This window comes from Microcaecilia unicolor, chromosome 4, assembly GCF_901765095.1.
Source record: "Microcaecilia unicolor chromosome 4, aMicUni1.1, whole genome shotgun sequence".
Classification (NCBI taxonomy): Eukaryota; Metazoa; Chordata; class Amphibia; order Gymnophiona; family Siphonopidae; genus Microcaecilia; species Microcaecilia unicolor.
Genome location: NC_044034.1, coordinates 307,254,668 through 307,265,059, shown reverse-complemented (window position 1 = coordinate 307,265,059; position 10,392 = coordinate 307,254,668). Strand labels below are relative to the sequence as shown.

Sequence of the window (10,392 nt, the reverse complement as noted above, 5' to 3'; positions counted from 1 at the left end):
GTGGACTAACACGGCTACCACACCACTCTACTCAATTTTAACTTAAAGGCAAGCACTTTGGTTTCCTCATCCTTTACCCCACTGTCAGCCCCTTGTATCTCCAGGTTCAACTCTGTTGGCGGAAGGAGGAGCTACACAACCCCGGACCAGCCAATGGGCCAGAGAATGGGGGCTGCCCATTCACTCGAGGGAACTCCAAGATCACAGAGGAACAAGGAGAGCCGGACACACATGCCGTGAATGTACCACCACCGTCCTTGTCCGGGCAGAAGAGAGCTTGAAGACCTTTTTGCTCAAAGGAATACCTGTGGCACGTTTAATTGTATTGTGGCGGATTTGCTTTGTCCGGATTATTAAGCTTTGTAAATATATATTTTGCCTGGATATTGTTATCATTCGAACTGGACGCTCCTTTCTTGTCAAGTGTTTTGAATACGACTGACAAGGGTTTTATGATGCTCCCAAGTCCTATGGCATCAACGCCTTTCTCTGTCAAAGATATTTTACGGCTGGAGAAACAACACGATGAGCTTCAGCAGGGCTTTCTCGTCCCAAACCTGGAGGCTCCCGCAGAGCAGTCACCTGTGGACTTGCACACCCCAACTAAAACTCCAGAAACTGCCTATTACCGCACGGAGGAATTCTCCTTTAAAGTGCCACGTGAACCAAGGATCCTCAACAGAAGTGAAGAGCTTGACCCATTAAGAAGTTCTCGTGGCCCTTCTTTAAAGGAAGACTTGGATCTGTTGGAGGAACAAAGTAGGTACTACGCAAATAGATACGATAGACGCTTTCTGTGTATCCCAGACGTGTAGGGGGCAATGTTTCTGTGCGAGCTCATCGGAAATTATCTATCAAGCTATTTTAAGCCCCATTTGATAAGAAAAATCTATGCTACTCTATCTTACAGAAAATAGGAGGCGATTGAGCGTATATAGAAACTAAATAAAAATAACATCTGATTAAATAATGGTGTTTATTAAAAACTCACAGGCACAAAACTTCAGAATTGTTAAATCCACTAAAATTATAGTACCCTATACTACTACTATTACTACTTATAATTTCTATAGCGCTACTAGAGGTACGCAGCGCTGTACACTTGAACATGAAGAGACAGTCCCTTCTCGACAGAGCTTTATGAATAATATCTTATTATGAATGCCTATCTAAAAGTTGTAATTAATATTTCCATCCTGTAGTGTATGCTACTTATACTAGTGCAGTATTTTCACATATCATTTAATTTCTTTCCTCATTACACTTCTTTATTTGTATAAAATATTGTCTGATTAGTAATTGTGCTATTGTGACGCCAGATTTACATTTTATTTATCCTCTACCGTTTTGCTGTTATTATTTGATTTCGAATATACTTCTGCAAGCCCAGTGTTCTGTATTGCTTTCTTTCTTTCTTTCTATCCATATATCTATTTGGTATCTCTACACAATGCGTAGGTAAATGTCTGGGGATTTATTCACACACAAAAAAAAACCAGCATTTTTGAATGTGGTGCATTTTGGGACGGGAGAACGGGAAAACCATGGAGTAAAATTATTCCTTAACAAAGTTTCAGAGGTAAATGAGTCATTCGCTTTGATTAAAGGACCCTGCTCCAAGGATTAATTTCATAAACAGAGTATGAGACAGGCCATGGAAAAATAGAACTTATATTGCAATAAATTACAAATATAAATTACAAATTTGTTTGTTATCGTATTTTACAGGGTTAGCAGTTACAGGCTTCTATGAATGGGAAAAAAAGATTCAGTAACAATAGATATGATAAACAGAGGTGATCTTGAATTAGAAATAGAGAAAATACATAAAATATATATTCTGAAGAGAAGTACTCATTATTAAACTAGATGTATAATAAATAGAGCGATTGGTTGATTTTCTATCAGAATGCCTCAATAAGAAAATCTAGTTTTATGTCTGACACTCTTTCTAGTTACATGTGCAAAAAACAGTCCAGGATAGCAATGCTTTTTGTATGACAACTGGATGGTATTTTAAAATCATTACCATTGCAATTAATTTTCTTTTGAATATATACCAATTAGAACATTTCTAGGTGCAAGAAAGCAGGCATATATGTTACACAGAAATCTGTGTGCAGATGGGTAATAAACTGCGTATTTAACAACAGTAACAATTTGGCTCAACAAGCATATTCATAAATAAATTGAAAAGCTCTTAACTTCAATGTTTACAATAGGTGATGTTATGTTTGGTTGTGTCTAGTTAGTAAAATCGAATGACACCTGGAAGGGTAGAGCTTAGATCCTCGGGTGAACCCAGAATCCCTAAATATACACTTTTTAACATATATAAAAGCCACCTGCTTCACTGGTCCATAATACCCTATATGTATTTATAATAAGAGATTATTTCTGTGTAAGAGATGTATAACACTGGCCAGAAACGTCTGATGCATGAATTTTATAATTCTATTTTATATACTGGTTATTGATCACTAAAGATTAGCGTAGAAAAAGTATCAAGATATTCCATACCATATTTTAATCCCTATTTGATAAGAAAAAATTATGGTATTCAATCTTACAGAAGATAAGAGACTGTTGTGAGTTTATATAGAAACTGTAAATAAAAATAATATCTGACAAAAAATAAAAATAAAATGGTGTCTATTAAAAATCCCATAAGAGCAATGGTTTAAAATTGTTATTTTTAACGTAGTAAATATAAATTCCCTAAGATTAAATTTTAAAAACACTCATGGTACTTATAAAATAGAATTATAAAATTCATGCATCAGACGTTTCGGGCTGGTGTTATACATCTCTTACATATAACGTCTGCACTCTGAGCTTTGTGCTCACACGAAGCTCTAAGCTCTAATTGTCCAGGTGTCATCCGATTTTACGAACTACACATAAACAAACATTATGTCTACACGTTCAATATTATGTCTACCGGACAGATTCCCCTTATGCATGTTTATCCGTCAAACTTTTAACTATTCAAAGTGGCACTGCTATGAGAAATAAAATGATCTGACTCATTTAATTTATCAAATGATCTATTAGACTTTCGGGGGGGGGGGGGTGGCGTTCAATGTTTTCATTCACTCTATAAAGAAGAGAACAGTTTTCCTCTACAACCTATGGCAGAAACTTTGTCAAAAACAAATATATAATTTAATTGGGGGGGGGGGGACGCAGACATTTACATTATGTAACACTTTATTTAAAGTGATAACGACTAATGTATGACATTTGCAAACTGTTTATATTGTGCTGTCTGTAAAGAAAGTATTCATTTTTGCTATCCACTTAGAGCGGGAACATCCTGTAAATTTGTTGACTCAGGAAACATTCTCTAAAGTTATTTTAGCTCAACATTCTTTGAATAAAAACGTTTATAAATCCACGCTCGTATTCTAGTGATTGTATAATTTTATGGTCATTTTCCATTGTAATATAGGTTGAATTTTATTATAATTGTCATGTGTAATGTTGTATTTGATTACTTATGTAATCTGGCTGGATCCCTGCGGAGGTAAAGCAGAATATAAATGCCACTTTTTAAAAATGAAATGGCATTTAAATGAAACCATGCAGTGAAATAAAATTATGATTGGATAGCTAAAGGAGGGACGGAGGAGAAAGAGGGTGTTGATAAAATTTAATTTTAGAAGCATCTTTATTGCTCAATTTCACTTCAATTTAAAAGGCAGCAATAAAGCTGTAGGTGAGCCCTTAGATTAAAAATTGTTTATTTATTTATTTATTTATTTATTTATTTATTTATTTATTTATTTATTTATTTCGATATGGCTCAAGCCTTCTTTCGATTGCAGCTCAGGGCCAGTTACATTCAGGTGCAGTAGGTAACTAATAATAATAATATAATATTCCTGGTTAACTTTGTCCTGATGAATAAAGTGCAGCTCTTAAACTAGGCAGAAATATAGTAGTAGTAAATATACAGGGTTGCAATATCACTTTATTCCTGTACTCAGAGGTTTGCCATATAAAGCATACTTTATCACGACGTTTCTCCTTCCCTCATCTTTACCAAATGAGGTTACCTTAAAAATGTAACTGCAGATTTATTCCTTCCAAAGAATTATGGATTGTATAAATTATTTATTTGAAGAAAAATATCTTTTGTTGTAATGTTTAATAAATGTTGTCATTATTTTGTAATGTCGTTCAATTTTGTTATGAGTTATTTGTTGTTGAGCTGACAATAATAATACCGAAAGACAAAAGTTTTTAACTGCGTAACAAAAAAAAAAAAGACGTAGGGTATTAAAAAAAGCAGTATTGCGCAAGAAAACTTTTAGAATACTCAGTTCAAACGGCAAGTAAAATAAACAGTTCGTAAAATCCTCCTTCTTCATTCTAATTTCAATTACTTATCTGAAAGGACGACCTTGTGTAAATGTTTTTAAAGAGCTTTCAAAGCTTCCCTAATCGAAGCCCAATCAGGCATCCTATCAGAATAGCAGGGAAAACTAAGGCGTGGGCTTCAGAGTTTTCCACCTGCCTTCATATTGGGCAAATATTTCTTTTTTTTATCTGCAGAAGGGGAGAATAAAAGTCCATTTTGAATTAGAACCTGAGAAGCCTAATAAAACATGCACATCTTTGTTTCCAACAGTGGCCAATCCAGGTCACAAGTACCTGCCAGAAACCCAAATAGTAGCAACATTCTGTGCTACCAATCCCAGGGTAAGCAGGAGCTTCCTTTTGTCTATAGCAGATTATGGACTTTTCCTCCAGGATCTTGTCAGAACCTTTTAAAACCCAGATAGCTAAACACTGTTACCACATCCTCTGGTGACAAATTCCAGAGTTTAACTATTCTTTGAGTGAAAAAAATATGTCCTCCTATTTTAAAAATGTTTCCATGTAACTTCATTGAGTGTCCCTTAGTCTTTGTACTTTTTGAAAGAGTAAAAAATCAATTCACTTCTATACTACTCAAGATTTTGTAGACCACAATCAAATCTCCTTTCATTTGTTTTCAAGCTGAAGAGCACTAACCTCCTAAACTTTCCTGATATGAGAGGAATTTGATCCCCTTTATCATTCTGATCACTCGTCTTTGAACCTTTTCTAATTCCACCATATCTTTTTTGAGATACCAAGATCAGAAACAAACGCAATACTCAAGCTAAGGTCACACCATGGAGCAGTACAGAGACATTATAATATTCTTTGGGGGTTGTTTACTAAATCTTAGCTCATTATCTGCAGTAGGGTCCATAAGAATAAAATTTGTCCTGCTACAGATAACTCGAGCTAAGCAACCCCCTTTGTCTTGTTTACCATTCCTTCCCTAATAATTCCTACCATTCTGTTTGCTTTTTGGGCGGCCACTGCACACTGGGCAGAAGATTTCAGCATATTGTCTATAATGACACCTAGATCTTTTTCTTGAGTGCTGACTCCCAAGGTGGACCCTAGCATCAGGTAACTATGATTTGGATTATTCTTCCCAATGTGCATCACTTTGCATTTGTCCATATTAAATTTCATCTGCCATTTGGATGCCCAGTCCACATGTGTTGCAATAACTTTGAACAGTTTTATTTCATCTGAAAATGTAATCACTACTTGTTCCGATTTCCGGTCCCAGTACAGATCCTTGTGGCACTCCACTATCCACACTTCTATGTTGGTGATTATTTTCTTCATTCGGGTTCTTTTTTTCCATTCTTTGAAGGTTGTTCGTTTGACTCTAATGGTCTCTTCCACTTCACATTTTAACCATGCTGGCCATTGTTTGCTCTTATTTCCACCTTTGAAAATAAGTGGAATTCATCTGCTCTGGGCTTCCAAGATGGTATTTTTAAACAATGTCCATGCCTGATTTAAAGTCCTAACCTTTTCAACCAATTCTTTTAGCTACATTTTAACCATTTTTCCTAATTTTATCATAGTCACCCTTTTGAAAATTCAATGCTGCTACAGTAAATGTCCTTTGTGACTCACTCCAGATATTAGCATAAATTTGATCATGTCATGATCACTGCTCCCCATCAGACCCAATACTGTCACCTCTCCTACTAAGCCCTGCTTTCCACTAAGCACTAGATCTAAAATGGCTCCCCCTCTTGTTGGTTCCTGCACCAGTTGCTCCAAGAAGAATTCATTTATTACGTCTAGGAATTTTACCTCCCCAGCACTCCATGATATAACATTTATCCAGTCAAATTAGGGTGGTTGAAATCATGCATCATTATACTGTTGCCCAATTTGCCAATTTTCCTAATCTCTGTAAACATTTTTTCCATCTGTCTGTTCATTCTGTCCTGGTGGATGAAAGTACCAGAATCCTTCCCTTCACAAATCCATAAGGATTCCACGCTGCTATTTCATGTAGAATGTTTATTTTGTTTGGTTCAATTCCCTCTTTAACATATAGCGCAACCCCCCTCCCCAATTTGATCAATTCTATCATTACAATAGTTGTACCCTGTTAACACAGTGTCCCATTGTTTGATTAAAGCAAACTTTACCACTTTTAAAGAGGCTCTTTTCGCCTGCTGGCATGTGGGTTTTAAAGTGCCACTTTGAATATTTATATTTGACAAACATGTATGGTAACTTTTGATTTAAACTTGCAATGGGACCAGTAACAATAACTTCCTCACAGCTGGACACAGTAATGTGAGATTTCATTTTACAGTGAAACACCTACTGCAAAACCCAGAAACCGATAATGGTAAGAAGTGATTCGTACTTGAAAACCTGATATAAATTTTTTTTTCAGCATTCTATTTTCCGCAGTAAGGGCAGAATGAAACAAATATCTTTCAAGCCCGAGGGAAGCAAAATTTCCTTGTATGCTTGGGGCACCTCTAACCATATAATGCAACAACTATTTTATGTTCTCCTCCTATGAATGAAAAAACTCTTTTAAATTTTGTTTGTTTCTTTTGTACAATTCTGCATCCAACACTAGAAATTACAAAAAAAAAAGTTGCATAAAAATAAGAAGGAAGTGGTCGACTGAAAAATGCTTGATAACATCCTAATTGAACATATCCTGGTGTTAGAGCTTAGTGTGAAGAAAAGCTAATTGGTGATATACAAGCCAACAAAATCACCAAACGGTAATGATAGTCAGATGCCTCTCCCAGCATCACCTGACTCAAAACACACACGACTCCCCACTAAGTCTACAAAAACAAGAAGTTGGGATTAACATTATCACTGAGGTCTGAAATGTATATCAGGCATTATGTTAAAAGCTAAATGGGAAATCACTAACACCCTTTCCTTTAAAAACAAACAAAAATCTAAACTAGTAGTTTCTATAGAGGCTTTTATAACACTTTTTTTTAATATATAACTTCTTTCCTGCACCTGCTGCCTCAGATTCAGCAGTTACAACCAGCATTTTCTACCACACATATAGCAGCTGTCTTATCTAGAAAGCTGCACTCCTCTGTCCTGTATGCACAGAGAGGTGAGTTTTGCTAATTGTATGCTAGAATCGTGTATAGGATAACTTTTATTCTCACACTATTTATTCCACCCAGTCCTCGGGACACACCTAGCCCATCAGGTTTTCAGGATACCCACAATGAATATGTACGAGATAGATTTGCATACCCTATGGTATGCAAATTTATCTCATGCATATTCATTGCAGATATCCTGAAAACCTGACGGGCTAGGTGTGTCCCGAGGACTGGGTGGAGAATCCCTACTTTCAGACCAATGGGACCCATAGTCAAAAGATTTATGCTTCCACCTTTGGGAGTTATTCTCCTAAATTCACCGCTTTGCAAATTTACTAGGGCTGCATGCTTACATGTATGCTCAAATTTCACTAAACTCTTAAATGTAGATGCATACAAAATGAGTGGTAACAGGGGTGGATTTTAGGAAAAGAGGTCTGGGGAACTCAACACTGTTAAGCTGCTAACTCAGGGGTTATCAACACAGTCCTCGGGACACACCAGGCCAGTCTGGTTTTCATGATATCCACAATGAATATGCATGAGATAAATTTGGATACAATGGAGGCAGTGCACGCAAATTTATCTCATGCATATTTATTGTGGATATCATGAAAATCAGAATGGCCCGGTGTGTCCCGAGGACTGGATACTGGGTTTAGAACCCCTAACAAGATGAATTTTTTAATTGCTAAAAAAAGTTTGTGTGAAAATAGGACACAAATTTAAGAACCCAGCTTCCCCCCCCCCCCCTCAAAAAAAGACCTTTCAAGCTCCTAGACTAACTTAAAAATTTTGGGATCTATAGTGCAAGTAAACACATCACACGGATTGAGTCCAGTGCTGATGGCACTGAATCAGAGTGTGCTAGTGAAAATCAGCACAGACCACAGCAGCATTTGCCAATTAGTGCCAGTATTGTCTGGGGTGGAGTGAAGGCAGAAGTGATCTGGGCACCACTGATATTCAGTGCCATGCCTGGATAGCTTTCTAGGCAAGTAGGACCACATATATAGCAGTCCTAACTTACCAGATAACGACTCGTGATAAACTATATAATATATTCATTTTTTTATTTAATCATGAATTTATTTTATTTATTTGTTACATTTGTATCCCACATTTTCCCACCTATTTGCAGGCTCAATGAATTGATAATGAATGTGACTGTTGGGCAGACTGGATGGACCATTCAAGTGTTTATCTGCCGTCATTTACTATGTTGCTATATTACAGTTCAACGCGAATTATCCAGACTATCCTCAACAGGCAGTGGTCCAGATAATCATAAATGGTCATTCTCTGCCCTTGATATGTCCTCTCAAAAAAACCCTCTTTATTTTAGTGCTCAGTTACTGCATGCAAATGCAAAAAATAATGCATGATGCTTTAGTGTGTCCCATGTTAATACAGTTTTTGCTGCTTTAGGTGCACATTAATTCCTAATGCAGCTTATTAAAAGGACCCCTTAATTACTTGACTATCAAATGATACCAGGCCATGTTGTACACTTTGCTGCTGAATTCATACCTCTTGGGGAAGATTCTATATAAAGTACCTGGAAAATCTGCATGGAAATCATTTTCACCTAAGCATATTCTATAAGATTTAGGTGCGGTATATAGAATATGCATAGCTGATATCCCAGCGCCTAAAACTACATGCATCTATTTACACCAACAAAAACATGATGTAAATCCCTGCACGTAGATTTATGCAGACTGAGCCACATGCTATAATACTGTGTATAAATTTAGGAACGCCCATAGCCACACCCCTTTTGAGCTGTGTGCTGTAGAATTTAAGCACAGTTCATTACATGCCTGTAAAGCAATCAGTGCTGATCATTTTTAGAATGAAAATTATTCACAAATGCAGAAGAAGGCTTCAATAGCTCCTTTTTTGTTTTGGTTTTTAGGTATCTACAGATTTTATATTTGAAGAATCTTTAGTTGTTTTTTAGATACCTACAGATATTCCCTATATAGGTTATAGCCATAGATCTGTGCAGTATATTACAAAAAAAAATTCACCTTGCCAACGAATTCTTGTTTAATTTTGGCAGAAAAATGTGCCGTTGAAGAATCCTTGGTGCCTGAGGAGAGAAAGGAGGAAGTTTCTGAGCGTTCCAAACAGAGGCAGAGGAGGAAACCGAGGGTCCTCTTTTCCCAGACTCAGGTTTTTGAGCTGGAAAGAAGATTCAAGCAGCAGAGATACCTCTCAGCCCCAGAAAGGGAGCACCTGGCCAGCCTATTAAAACTCACCTCCACTCAAGTCAAGATATGGTTCCAAAACAGAAGGTACAAGTGCAAGAGGCAAAGGCAAGACAAATCCTTGGAGCTTGTCGGGCACCCACCTCCTCCTAGGAGGGTGGCAGTACCAGTGCTGGTCAGAGATGGGAAACCCTGCCTCGCTGGGGCCCAGGCTTATGCCCACTCTTACAATGTTACTGTTACTCCTTATTCCTACAACACCTACTACAGCAGCTATAGCCACACTCCTTACAGCCAGGACTATAGCTGCAATTACACAGGACTCCCAGTAGTATCTGCCAGTGCCCCATCTGCAACCCATGTGATGAATATGAACCTCAGCATAGCTAGGGCTGCACAGAGCCAGCAGGGGCACTTACGAGCCACTTTGAAAGGGATCGGAGCTTTGTGACTTGTTTGACACCCAACGGGAAGTTACATAAGAAGGAAGAATTGGTATCTCAGTACATCCATTTTGTCCAGGAGGCTTGTAATGGAAACAGGTGCTTTTTAAATATTGTCCGCAACCAAAAACTGGAGTTGGTGGTCTTCTTTGTGCACTTTGCTTTTGACTCACATGTATATTTTTATAAATCCCTGTAAAGAAATGGGCCAGTTTTCCTTGGTTGTTCATTTTGGAAATACACCTTTCATTTTAACTCTCCCTTCTTCAACTTTACACCACTTTATACACT

At 37.2% G+C, this 10,392-nt stretch overlaps 1 protein-coding gene across 1 annotated transcript; it reads left to right on the top strand.

The window, feature by feature from the left end:
- Nucleotides 1-452: 452 nt before the first annotated feature.
- On the top strand, nt 453-10,109 carry NKX2-6 (NK2 homeobox 6). The gene is made up of 2 exons (XM_030202503.1): nt 453-759; nt 9,511-10,109. The coding sequence occupies exons 1-2, from the start codon at nt 453-455 to the stop codon at nt 10,107-10,109; spliced, it is 906 nt and encodes a 301-aa protein (XP_030058363.1).
- The last annotated feature ends 283 nt before the right edge of the window (nt 10,110-10,392 follow it).

Excerpts from the sequence above, each read along its gene's own strand:
- NKX2-6 (XM_030202503.1), top strand. The coding sequence starts at position 453 with ATGATGCTCCCAAGTCCTATGGCATCAACGCCTTTCTCTGTCAAAGAT. Across the intron at positions 760-9,510 it reads GGATCTGTTGGAGGAACAAA|AAAAATGTGCCGTTGAAGAA; the intron begins GTAGGTACTACG and ends TAATTTTGGCAG.